The sequence below is a fragment of the Opisthocomus hoazin genome, chromosome 6 (assembly GCF_030867145.1).
Source record: "Opisthocomus hoazin isolate bOpiHoa1 chromosome 6, bOpiHoa1.hap1, whole genome shotgun sequence".
Taxonomy (NCBI): Eukaryota; Metazoa; Chordata; class Aves; order Opisthocomiformes; family Opisthocomidae; genus Opisthocomus; species Opisthocomus hoazin.
This window is the reverse complement of record NC_134419.1, coordinates 31,665,240-31,678,324: the sequence shown is the minus strand read 5'-3', so window position 1 is coordinate 31,678,324 and position 13,085 is coordinate 31,665,240. Positions and strand designations below refer to the sequence as shown.

The following is a 13,085-nucleotide window of genomic DNA, read 5'->3' as shown; positions in this document are numbered from 1 at the left end:
CTTCAGTATTGTAAGGCTTGGATAAGGTGTGGGAGGAGAGACTGTGTAACTTTGCATTGGTAAATGAACAGAAACCTTTGGGGTTTATTCCACATGGAGGCGTAGGAAGGAATGTTGAATGCTAAAAGCTTAGAAAAGTGTTACTCATTCCTCTTTGCTTAATGGTCTTTTTAAAAACATTAAATACTGTTGCTGCAAAACTGCAACACAGGAAGAAAGATTTTTTTTTAGGTGATGAGCTCATGTAGCAACACAATATTCTGATGCTTAAAACTATGGGCAAAGATGATAAAAATTGCTGTATATTTGCTTGACGGTTTTGCTGCTACAAGAGCAAAACAGTTATATGTGCTTTATTTTCTCAAGTGTACTGCTCCAAGACCCAATCTTTATTAATTTTTCACTCTGGAAAACTGCGGTACCACTGGCAGCTCTTTTCTCCGGGTGATCCGGGGTAGGATGCCCAAGTGTGCTCTTTGATTTGCTGGGCTGGTGACAGAGGAGTGCTGTGAGGTGGAATTGCTTTTGGCTGACAGTTGGGGGAGGGGGAAGAGATCAGGTGAATAAAAAGGAAGGGAGTGGAATAAAATCCCCTGACAACCTCTAGTTTTGCAGCTTACGAGTTTGAGTATTAAAAATAACTTTTCTCACTGGTCAAAACATTGAAGACCGGAGGAAAATGTGATGAGATTGTAAACCTGTAGGCGTCTTTGTGTCTTGATAGTATAGTGGCTGGTATGGAAATTATTAGACTTCAGTTTTCTTTTGCTTGTACAGCTTGACAAGGTCCTGAGGAAATTTTCTGGAATCACTCATAAAAAAAGTTCTGAAAGAAGAGCCGTTTCTTTTCAGTAAAAATGGCTTGCAAATCCTCTATTCAGCATCAGTCCGTGAAAGTAATGCCAAATTTCTAAAGACTTTTAATCTACACCAGCACTCATTTTTTTAGTTGTGACACGTATAATATAAATTATTCGTGAGCTCTTTATAGAAATCCAAATTTTGGAAAAGTTTTGTTGAAGAGGTCTGATTAAAAAGGCATTTGGATCATGTGTTCAGTGGAATTCTGTCTACAGGAGGAAGGAGCTGCGTATGTGTTCACCTGTACTCCTGTCCTGATGCCATGCATAGAACAGCTGTCGTGGAACATGTCTTCTTTCTGACCTCAAAAGACTATGTTGAATAGGTGATTCCAAGTAATCGGATGATGGTGCTGCACATAATATATACTGTAAATGAATTTTTAGGTTGTTAGATTATCTATCCATGCGTTAATACTGTATTAAAGTTACAGCATGTGGAGTTTTGGTTGTGTATAGTCAGTTGTATCAAAAATGTTCCATGCTCTCTAGTGCTAAAGTAAGCTATAAGATCTCCAACATCTACAGAAGCGTTGTTCTTTACTGCAACAAGATTTTTACATCCAAGTGTAGACCATGCAGAAGGTCTTTAACTTCATTTAGCAGTTAGGCTAAAGGATGTTGTATGGACCCCAAGCTTCCAGTAATTCTGTCTTAAAGATGTTCAGGATTTGCCATACTAGAACAAAATTGCTGTAACATGAATAGAGTGAGTGGGAAGCAGCCTGCAGTTTCCTGGTATCAGGAAGGAACTTTGTGACTGAAAGAGGTGAGGAGGCAAGCTAGATCTCTGCCGTTGCAGTCTCTGAGGCCTCTGGTATTTGATGCATTGATTCTGTCTTCCCGGCGCGTGTTGTCAGCCTCAAAGACGACTGAAAAATTTGTAAGGAAAGGATATTAAGGGGGAGAAAGGCTCTGAAAATTCCATTCCTGCATCCTTTAATATGACCTGTTGTTCTGTCTCTGATACTTCCTATGGGCATCCATCAGAGAGCGGATTCAGCTGAAATTACGAGCTGTAGAAGTTAGTACTGGCATCTAAATAAAGCTTCAGATCTGTCCATGGAGAGGATTGCATCCTGGTTGCTTTAGGTTGTCTGATCACATTCTTTATAGAAGAGGAACAAGAGAACAGTGGTGATGGTGGCCATGGAGTTCCCTGTCTACAGTTCACTTTTAGGATTAAGAAAAGAGCATCTTCAAGGCATGTAAACTACAGTGCTTCAACAAATCTTTGAAGATGTCCAGTGTCGACTGCTGAGGCTGAATATAGAGCTTGCCTGTCCTTCTTGAGCAATGCTTGTCTCTGCGTTGTGCCTTCAGCAGCTGGGAAGCCCGCTCGGTGGGGTGGTGATTGACCCACATCCCGGGTTTTCTTTTTGTTCTTTACCCTAATGGGAAAACCTGGTAAAATGTGACACTATTTTGGTAAGTGTTCCTGGCATCTCTAAAGCCTAAAACCTAATAGTGTTGTAAATGAGGGCTTCGGGCATACAGAATAGTCCTGAATCCCTGGGTGAATTCTGTGTCGAGTTTTGCAGAGAGGAGAGCGCAGGCGGATCCTATCTTTCGTGCTCCAGCATGGAGACATGAGCGAATGTGCTGTCATGCGTTAATCTGGAAGCAAGAGCCCATGTGTTTCAGGAGTGGAGGAACTACGTGTTCTTGTGGAACATTAATACTGTAAAATGTAACGTCTGTAGTAGAAGAGAACCAACAATTGTTCCTGTCAAACTATCAGCGTTGCTTTTAAAATTGAAAATGAATCTTGTTAAGATTTATTATGGGGTTGCTGTGGCTTCGCTGCGTTCCAGTGCACAGGTAAACAGCACTTGATTCAAACTTTTCATGCTATGAGGATTTGAAAGTGCTGGACTGGGAGTAATTAATCTCAGTCTGTAAGGTGAGAGAGTCAGTGGATTTTGTTGTGTTACTCGGAGTTCCAGTTTTTCAAGGTAAATGTTGAAGCAAGGTTGTTATTCTGTGTTCTTTCCTGTGTGATATCACTTAACAGCTTTTGTTTGTTTTTAGAGGATTCAACAGTGAAAGGAAAACCTAGTGAGCGAAACAGAGAGAAAAAAGCAACCAGACCAGTGCGGAAAGTGCAAAAACTGACACGGTTGTCAAGTCCAGAGTCCAAACAAGGTGACTACCTCTGCTGTAGAGGGAAGACTGTCGCATGTCCTTCAGACATGAGTTTTGTCTCGAGAAATAAAGAAAAGTTAAAGCATATTGCTTTCGAAGTCTTGTTAGATGTGCAACAATGCTGTTGTTGTGTATTTGTAGATCATATGCTGCACTGGGTATGCATGTGTCTTTGGTGGTGGGTGGTTGGCTGGGTGTGCTTTTTTTTGTTTCTTTTAATGTTCTGCCTTTCCACTTGCTGTGTGCACCTTACAGAAACTGCTGAAGACTGCTTCTTGGGTTTAATCCTTAGGGGTCTGACAGGCCAAAACAGACAAAAAGTAGCAATAGGTCTGTTGTGGATCCTGCTTCTGCTTTGCTTGTGTTGAAGCTGGTTAGTGCCTGACTTACAGCTCAGTGAATAATGCTGAGAGGAGGAGTGCAGATGATAGTAAAATCAGTGCCGGTGGGACTGGCAGAGTTGCCCTCCTCTGTGAGGAGGGGCTGCAGGGGAAGCTGTTCTGCTGTGTGATTTCTCAACTGGGGGCAGAGAACAGGATGTCCCCTCTGGCTCTTCTCTGGCTGTTGTTCTTCTAGTCCTGTGTCCAATTGTTGCTGTGCCGCACCTTCAATTCTGGCTTAACCCATTCCTGGCGTTTTCAGTTAGTGAAAAAATGTAAAAGCACGTTCCCTGCAAGTCTTACAAATATTTATAAAGGAAAGTTTCTTGCTTTTACTAATGAAGAGTTTTTTTCTTTTCACCGTTGTCTGACATTTCCACTGTATATTAAATAAAATTATTTAGAGAAGGTCACATGAGCAGGTTACTGTAGAGCAGTGCCTTATGGTAGAAAATTATATTAACAGCAGGTGGAATTCTTAATTTTCCAGTGATGTTGATCTTTGATACTGTAACACATGAGTTGTGAAGACTTCCACATCTGTTTGTATTTGGTTTTAATTTTCATACAAAGTAAGTAGTTATGACTGCAGTCACACTACAGAGCAGTTTTTTTTCTTTAAATACATGCGAGAGAGGCACCTCTTGCACCTTTTAAGGCTTTATATTTCTCCTTGCAAGCAGTGACCCATAATCAGTAAACACTTTGAAGAAGCTGCTTTTAAAAAATTATGGCAAAGCAGTTTTGAGAGTGAATATGCACTTCTACATGCTGTAAGTCATGAAGCTACATATGAATATTTTGTGGTAATGAATGCTAATACTTAGAAGTAAGTGATAAGCATGGATTTTGTGTGATCAGTTCATACTTAAGGACCTATACTAAATTAACTTAGGTTTTTGTGACAGTTCCAAGTGAGGGAGGAGCACAGAGATTGCTGCGAGTTTTTGTGGCAATGGTTATTCTCCGTAATGGATTAAATGTGAGGAGAACGATGGCCTGAAGTCGCTAGAAGAGAAGAACCTGATCTAAATGGCATATCCGTGATGGTCCGTCCTGCTCCAGTCACAGCAATAATAAACATCTTAACATAGCCAGGCCTATAAATAGCCACAGCTCATGTTCTGCTCCGTTTAGCATGTTTTAGTTCAAACAGCTGACTTGAAATGAAGGATGAGACTTTACGCTGCCTTTTTAAATGCACACGGACATAATTGAAAACAGTGAGTTCGGCAAGAGAACCCCGTTGGCTGATGTGTCTTTTTAAAAGAGCCTTGTAGTGACATGTTTCAAGTGACAGATTTATAAAATACTCGGATAATTTACAATGCAAGTGAGGAGTACTGTTGGTAAATGAATGAACAGTGGGTTACAGACTTCAGGCTGAACAGGTTTCCTCCTTGTGCTTTAAAGTAACAAGAAGCAAAGAAAAGGAGACGGGGCAGGGATTGAGGACTGGGGTTACCAGAACACTGAGTCTGCTGTCCTGGATTTCACTTGAAGTGGCTTTGGTACCATGTCTTCAAAGTCCTGTTGGGCCCAGAGTACAGTCCAGCTGTGTCTGTCTGTGTTGTGTTCATGCTGCAGTGTCTGGGTTTGTTTAGGCAGTTGTCAGAGGTGGAAACTGGAATTGGTTAGAAATCAGCTGCACGGTGGCTATACGTTAGGTATTTTTCTAGCAATAAAATACTGCTAAATGGCCTGAATTAGGTTGTTCATACTTTTCTTTTTTGTATGATGCTTTTCTCCCAAGCTCATTAAGATCGTTACTTTTTTAAAATTATTAATAATATTGGAAGTTAGTGGGATGAAAGGAGAGTCGAATAAACCTAGCATTTAATCTAACCGATATTGTGTGAAGATACCACCATACCCAGTTTTTATCGTTAAATTATATGTAGGATGATAAAATAATATTAATAACATTTTCATCGGGTTTCTGTCACCTGCAAGGTAATCCATTCTTGAATTAAGTATCAGCTAATAGGGTTATATCTTAATTGTTTTCAGTCATGATACAGAAATCCCAGGCGGAGGACAGTGAGTTAATATTGGTGCAGAACAACTGCTGCTCGGTATTTTTTAACCTCTCACAAAACACCTGTCTGTAAAAATCTCTGAAGTCTGGGGTTTGTTTTTGTTTTTTGTTTTTTTGGTTTTTTTTTGTTTTTTTTTGTTTTTTTGGTTTTTTTTTAATATCAGCTAATGTTCTTTTGATATGAAGATGAATTTCTTTTTATCTCTCACCTTTATTTTTGTTCTTATTATTACAACATTTTGGGTGCTTTTGTCTTTTTTTTCTTATTTCCTTTATTTAAGTAGAGACGAACAGCTTTTTCTCAGACTTCTACAAATATTTCTCTCCCCCAGTAGCATTTGCTTATATGTTTTAGACTTGCATAACCCTTTTTCTTTTTTAAATCAGTTTTTATGGGGCTTTAATGTGCTACAGTGTGTTTGGTCTTTTTACATTGTGTTGTGTGTGGGCATGGAGCACTGATGGTTGTGTGATTTGGCTGGTGAGTGTCTGCATGGTGCATCACTGTTATGACTGTTTTGCGTAACTGCAGCCGTACCGCTTGTGTGGAACTAAATGGCATAGGAATGATTAACAATTGCAATAAATACTGCTTTATGATATGTCGGAAAATCCATCTAGTGCTTGACTTCTACTTATTACTTATCGTGCAGGTAGAAACTATGTAATAAGTGCATCCTCTTGGCGGGAGGGACAAAAGCTAGTGAAAAAGATACTAGGTCCAGCTCCCAAAATAGAACAGGACAGAAGAGCTGTATCTAGTGACAGAACAGGACGAGAGCGAGCTGCCAAGTCTGGTAAGTTGTACTTTTATCACTGGACTTTTTTCATTTTACTTGATCTATTGTAGAACACTGCATGTCTGCAGAATAAAGCAGACTTCTGAGATAGAATGGAATCAGTTTCTTATTAAAATAACTCCTATTTTTAACTTGGGATTCAAGGGGGTAACATTTTTCTGACATCCATATTTGGGATGCATAACTTCTTTTCCTGGATGGATTATAAACTTTTCTTGGTGCCATGGGAAGCCAGCCCTGTGCATGTGACTGGAGAGGCAGTACGTGCTGTGAAGGTGCTCAGAAGCTCTGGAAAAGATGGGAAATAGGTTGCAACCAAAAAAATGGATCACCTGCAATCTGTCTTTGCCTCTTGAAGCTGGTGGGGAAAGGGATGGCTAACAGTGGTCCACAGGCTAGATGAATTTTCCAGATGTGCTGCATAGAATATGTAAGCTATCATTTGGCATCCCTGTTTTACAGGAATTTTGGTTCTTTCAGATACTGTATAACATCATCCACATGCATCTTAAATCTTCATTGATTTCTCTACCAGCCCTTTTCAGAATTTATCTGGAATCTCAGGGCAAGTAAGGGACGGTAGTAGCCGCTATGCTTCTCATGCCTGTGAGGTGGTGAGTCTGGTAAGAGCGTCAAGGGTGTGAGCTCAGTCTAAGCAAAGGCTGCTCTATGCAGACTATGACACTGAGTGGAGGAATAACATGTTTACAGTGAGATCTGCACTCCTCCGTCACCCTCAGCTTTGTATCTTTTTCAGTGATGGTGTGTAATTTCCGAAATTTGATTTTTACCTGAAATATTTGACAAGTCTTATTCTTTAGCAGGCTGTATTGGAAGGACAGGTTCAGATTCTAGACTGGACGTTACCTGTAAAACCTTTTCAAGAAGTTCTGAAAGGTCAAGAAGTAAAGTACGGTCTGAGAATAATTGTAAGAAACTGGAAGCTGCTCTTCCAGGTCATAACCAAGAAGACCATGCCTCTGTAAATAAGGACTTCTTGCCCATGGAGATACGTGGTATTCTCGATGACTTGCAGTTGGATTCCATGAGTACAAAGCAAGAGAAAGATGTAGAAAAGCAGAATCAGAAATCTGTTTTGCCTACTCAAAATGCCAGGAGTCACAGTCCGACCAAAAGGAAACCAGACAAGATAGCTGCCAGTGAAGAGCCTCAGGTGATCTCTAAGAAACGTCACTATGATACCGATGAGGTTCGTCAGTACATCATCAGGCAGCAAGAGGAGAGGAAGAAGAAACAGAATGAAGAGAAGAAAGCGCAAAAGGAGGCAACAGAACAGAAGAATAAAAGACTCCAAGAGCTCTACAGAAAGCAGAAGGAGGCTTTTACTAAAGTGAAGAATGTGCCTCCTTCTGAGCCTTCAGCAGCCAAACGGTTACAGGAAACCTATTCCAAACTATTGCTGGAACATACGTTCATAGAAGAGCCACCTCAGCTGCCTACGGTGCAGGAAACGCAGGTATAGCTGATTCACTAACTTAGTGTTGCAGTAGTTTGCAGGAATCGGAGGTCGTTTGTTTCGGAAGGTCGTGACTTATCCTGGTCTGGTTATCAGTTAAGAGGAAGGATACAAAGAAAATTGTGTAGCTTTTTCTTAAACATAGTGGTTTTGATCCAGAGCCTTCTTACTAGTAGCTGCTTTTTGGAACAGCAAGGCCTACTAGAAAGGTAGGAAATCATCTTTCTGCTATAACTAGAAGCAGAATTCTGGATATTGGCTAACAGCAGTTATAAAAGTTGGCACTTAAGAAAACTGTAAACATCAGTCAAACCATGATTTAAAGAGCTTTGTCTGAAGTTGTTTTCAGTCAGCAGCCAAACTTTATCAGCAGTGAGTTAAGTAAGTTTTGCTAATCAGAAACTCAATATGAAAGAAGATTAATACATGGTAAATGATGAATATCAATTTGATGTGTTTGGCTGAACTAGTTTGATATGTGAGCAAAGCTCTCTTCCCAGTACATTCTGCCGAGACAAAACCATAAATGTCCGATGTTTTTTAAGTCCTTGAGTGGTAGGAGTGATGTGATGCTGCACTGAGAAATGTAAGCCTTTTCAATTTTAATGAGACAAGAGCTTCTAAACTCCTACAGGCTTCTGAAAATGCATTTTTCTGGTTCTCTTCATTTCTAGCCCAGACCTGGTTATCAGCCATCTGGGGAATCCGACAAAGAAAACAAGGCTCAAGAGCGTCCTCCTAGTGCATCTTCAAGTAGTGACATGTCGCTTTCAGAACCGCAGCAGCCGCTGCTGAGGTGAGCCATTGTGGGCCTTTTGAGAGAGAGGAAAATAGGCTAGTTTGCATCTCCGAGAGGTGAAAATAGACTAGGCTCTTAAGTTCGTGTTCTAGTGAGAGTGATTGTATAGCAATTATAAAGCTTCATCACAGTAAAGAGGAAGCTGACGCGAGAACGCGTATGAAAATTTTGTCTATGGGTGTTTAGTGAGCCTATAAGTAAATAAAGGGAATGGTGGTTGCTGTTAATTTTTTATTGACATCAAGGGAATGTACATTTCGTATTGGGACAGTAGATTTCCTCTGCCATTGCTATGGGGCAAGAGATGCTGATCATACGAATGTCTGTTGATTTTTCATATTTGATTTGTTCAATGTTTCTATTTAATCTGTTGTCTTGCATTCAGGCCTTTAGTTCCTGTCTCTACCAAAAAAACCCTCTGCTTCTGCTTGAAACTAGCCTTCCTCTGTTTCCTTTCATGCTGCTTTCCCCATTTTAATTGTCCAGAGTATTATCAAAGTTTTTCTTACTGTAGTTTAAGGTGCTTCACCAAACACTTAAATGGAAGGAACTAAAAATCGTAAAGTTTCTTGCGTATCCTGAATATTCCTGTTGTGCAAGTGTGTCTTCATTTTTAGTTACGTAATGAATGTCTGCTTCTTAAATATATACTTGCTTCGTTATCTGTAGCTTAACTTGGTCAAATCTACACTGACTTTGTAAATTCAAGGAGACCTGTTTCCTTTCTGGAGAAGTTCAAGGAAGCAGTAGGAATGCTGTGTAGTACTGTGTATACAATAGGCTACTAAACCACATGCTAGTAAATATTGTTAGTGTAACATCGTAAGGAAAAAAAGTAAATACTAATAGTAGGTGAGAGGTGAGACTTAAAGGGCTGCAAAAGTTATCTGGAGAGCCGCGTAGAAAGCAGAGAAGCCGTTTTTTGCGAGGGACTTTCCAGGTCTCTGTATATTCATAATATGTGCAGGTGATACTAGTGAAGGAAGGTCTCTACAGAGCTCCTGTCATGCAAATAGGAGCTGTTTGGAAATAAAAAAAAGATGTCTTACAGAACTTTAAACATCATTTTATTTCCAGTCCTCCTTTTCTTGAAATGTTCTTCATGCTTACCCTAAGTGACAGCTCCAGTGAAACATGGGCTGGGTTCAACTGGAGGGGTAAGGCTGGGGCTGAGAAATTCCAAGAAAAAAGAAGGAAAAGGAAAAAAAAAATATATTTCCTCCCTTTTGAAGTCAGGAAACTTTTGGAAAAGACTTACTGATGATGATGCAGCATGCAGCTTCTTACAATTCTAAAACACACAGTACCTCATAAAGGCCATCTCAAATTTGGAAGATGCAGTGGTTTTTGTGGGTTTTTTTGTTGGTTTTTTTTTTTGTTTTTTTTTTTTTTAAATAACATTCTGTAACTGTTTAAGGTCCCATTCCCTGCCTCTCTGACTTCACCAAGAAGTATTTCTTCCTGAAAAATAAATTTGTGGCAATGGCACTTGTATGTAAAATAACAGTACTTGTATAAATCATCAATTTAAATGTTGACTTTTCATTTCAGGAGCGATTTGAAGGAGCCTCCGTGGGTTCAGCCAGACAGGTTGAGCCCAAGAGTCCAGCTCTCTCACCCGCAAGCTCTCATTGGCTCAAGCGGAGGCCCTTGCTCCCAACACTGGAGTCTGGAGCAGATGGACCTTCTGTCGAAGGAGTGTGATGCGATGTTGGCAGGCAGGAGGAGCCATGCTGCACCCGTGGGATCACTGACCTTGATGCCTCAGCCGTATCTGAATTCACCTGCTGCACAGCAAAATCTCTTAGTAAAACCTACTGCTAACCAGTATAAGAGCAAATTAGATCGGATTGAAGCTTTGAAAGCTACAGCTGCTTCGCTTTCTAGCAGGATTGAAAGTGAAGCCAAGAAGTTGGCTGGAGCTGGTATCAATTATGGTACCGTGTGGAACTCGGACCATGAATTTATGCAAGAAAACCAGGATGATGGGCGGTGGGCAAAGGCTGTGACTCCTCCTGTGAGAGAGGAAAATGAAGATGCTTTTTCGGCCAGAATTCAAAAAATGTTGGGTACCTGCGTGTCTCATACAGCCTTTGATGACAGCCTTCCTGGGGTAGGCAATCTTAGTGAATTTAAAAAGCTCCCTGAGACCATCAGGCCCCATACTGCTGCAGTCAGCCTTGGAATGAGGTCCCCTGCTGCTAACAGGCACGAGGCGGTGCTAGGACAGTTATCTAAGAGACAGACTGATTCCCCGGGGCGCGAAAGCCAGGCTTACCCACCGAACAAAGCCGTAATTCCTCAACATTCCTCCAGCATTGACTCCATCAGCGAAGGGCCTCTCCTGAGTGACGGAAGCCTCTCGGAAGAGGAAGGAGGCCAGCACAAACAGTTGCCACTGAAGATGCTGGAGACATTAAAAGAGAAAGATTTCTGCATTCGGGAGAGAAATGCTTTTGAGCCCATAAAGGAGTTTCAGAAGGAAGCTGAGAAGTATTTGCCTCTTTTCACTCAGACAAGTGGTGCGCACAGCAAGGGGCCGTGGGAGGAACTGGCGAACGGAAGTCCCCACAGCGTCATCAACATCTTTGCGAAAAGTTATCAGCTTCACGGAAAAGGTAAAAATGGAGTAATTTCTCGAAGCTCTTGTGAATTGCTGTTTTCCCAGTCTTACTACTCCTTACTCTGTATACTTCACAGGTAAGGAATGTGCTTTTAGAGGTCTCAGACGTGAATCTGTGTAAGGCTCTCTCACTTTACTTTTGGATGATAAATTATTTCCCTTCCACTTCTATTGCCTTCTTGTCTAAGGGAAAAAAAAAGAAGGAAAAAAACCCCTCACACTTTTAGGCTGGAAGGAGATTATTTTTGTATTAGATTGCTCTGTGTTTGTAGGTCGGTAACTAATTCATATGCTGGCTTACATATATTAAGGACACCCATAGTTACGGAATTGTGAATGTGAAGCTTGTACTTATTGTATCCAAAATTGCGTGCTAAATGTAGTAGTGTTTGGGAATGGTTCTCTCCACCAAGGAGAACAGACCCTCTGGACTGGAATGTGCGTCCTGCTACTATTATGTGCTCCAGATCATCTGTAATAACACATCGTGTCTGTTTCAGTTAAGGCAGAAAGACAAAGCGCATGCTTTATGCAGCACTTATGTCGTGGCATAAACATGAGTTCTTGCCTATGTCCTACGATCTTGCTACGCAAGAGTGATAGAGCTGTACTGTGTTATCGGAAACATGTAACTTCAGTGGACGAATAATGTGGATTTCCCTTTTGCATCTTTGCTTATATGAGTTATTCGATAATGTCTCCAAGTAGTGTGACAACCAAAACTCCTGTAACAATGTTTGGTTTTGAGAAGGTAAAGTTTTGGTATATCAGCAGGGAAAGTCTCTTGCTTACATGAGCCCATTTCAAGTTTTTGTCTTAGGCATGCTTAACAAGTGTCTCATGCAGGGTGCTTCATTTGATTCTCATTTTTTGTACAAATTTATTCTTCGTTTTATGAGTACTGTTTCTCTTGCCTTGAGTTCCTCATTTTGAGGAGGAATATTTTCTGAGAAGCTGATTTTTATCTTGTGGTTTTTCTTGATTCTTTTTTCAGTCATTATATTTTCCTTAAAGATAATTGCATTTAAATTTTCTGCAGATGGCTCTACTTTCAAGCACTATGCTCTTCAAGAATGTATTAGCTGGAGTGTGTTAATGGAGTATTAAATAATTTATGTAAAGAGGGAGAAAGGGAGACTGTGCTTATTGTGTTGTGTTCAAACTACCATGGGATGGCTATACTGTTGTTCTCCTGGTGACATGGTATTTGAAAGGAAATCTCTGTAACTTGTGGTTGGGAGCAATTCAATTTCTGCAGTTTTATTATCTGTTTGCACATTGCGTTTGGTAGAATTTTTGTCTTTTCCCTTCTTTGTCCACGCTTTAGTGTTTGATGAAAGGTCGAGTGGAGGGTCTACTGTTCTGCGCCCTTTGCTCCCTGCCATGAGCCCTCCAGAGAGCGTGGTTTCCTACAAAGGTGATTTTGCCTCGTCACAGGGAAGCGACACTTTAACAGACAAAAAGATTGCACGTGACCTCAGGTAACTGTGGTTTAGACTTGTTGTAAAAATAAAAATGCGGAATTTGACAGAACATAGTTAATGCAAAATCTGTTTCATAATATGGTGGTTATCTTTTCTGTTATGCTGTATTGTAATACTAGTGAAAGTGATCAGGTATTTCCTTAGGACCTTGCAGTTAATATTGCAAGCAGCACGGTTAAGACATAAAAATTAGAGTCAGGTATTGCTGATCTGTCTAATTTTTGTTCTTCCTTAGTCTGGCAGGTAGATTTAGGCTAGGTTCTTACCCTGTGTAGTCAGGTGAAAGTTAGTTCTCCAACTTGTGTGGCTGATAATAGGCTTGAATGGTTAGTAATTGAGAAAAAAGAAAAGGTGTTTGAAAGTGTTAAAATACCTTCAGTACTTCAAAATTTTGTAAAAAACCTTTACTGCTTTCAGTATGGGTTCAGTAATGCTGAGTAGTGGATACATAAATTGTCTGTAAGAACTTTTAAAACCCT

At 40.5% G+C, this 13,085-nt stretch overlaps 1 protein-coding gene across 14 annotated transcripts in view; it reads left to right on the top strand.

Moving 5' to 3' along the window:
- CEP350 (centrosomal protein 350) overlaps nucleotides 1–13,085 on the top strand; it is an 82,220-nt gene that overhangs the window by 21,501 nt on the left and 47,634 nt on the right. For 12 of the 14 annotated variants that reach the window (XM_075422526.1, XM_075422524.1, XM_075422537.1 and 9 more), the window contains exons 8-13: nucleotides 2,892–3,005; nucleotides 6,077–6,220; nucleotides 7,045–7,700; nucleotides 8,375–8,496; nucleotides 10,051–11,117; nucleotides 12,450–12,603. In XM_075422526.1, coding sequence (XP_075278641.1) covers nucleotides 2,892–3,005; nucleotides 6,077–6,220; nucleotides 7,045–7,700; nucleotides 8,375–8,496; nucleotides 10,051–11,117; nucleotides 12,450–12,603 — 2,257 coding nt within the window. The remainder of the gene's footprint in view (nucleotides 1–2,891; nucleotides 3,006–6,076; nucleotides 6,221–7,044; nucleotides 7,701–8,374; nucleotides 8,497–10,050; nucleotides 11,118–12,449; nucleotides 12,604–13,085) is intronic. The other 2 variants (XM_075422536.1, XM_075422530.1) reach the window with 1 other exon arrangement.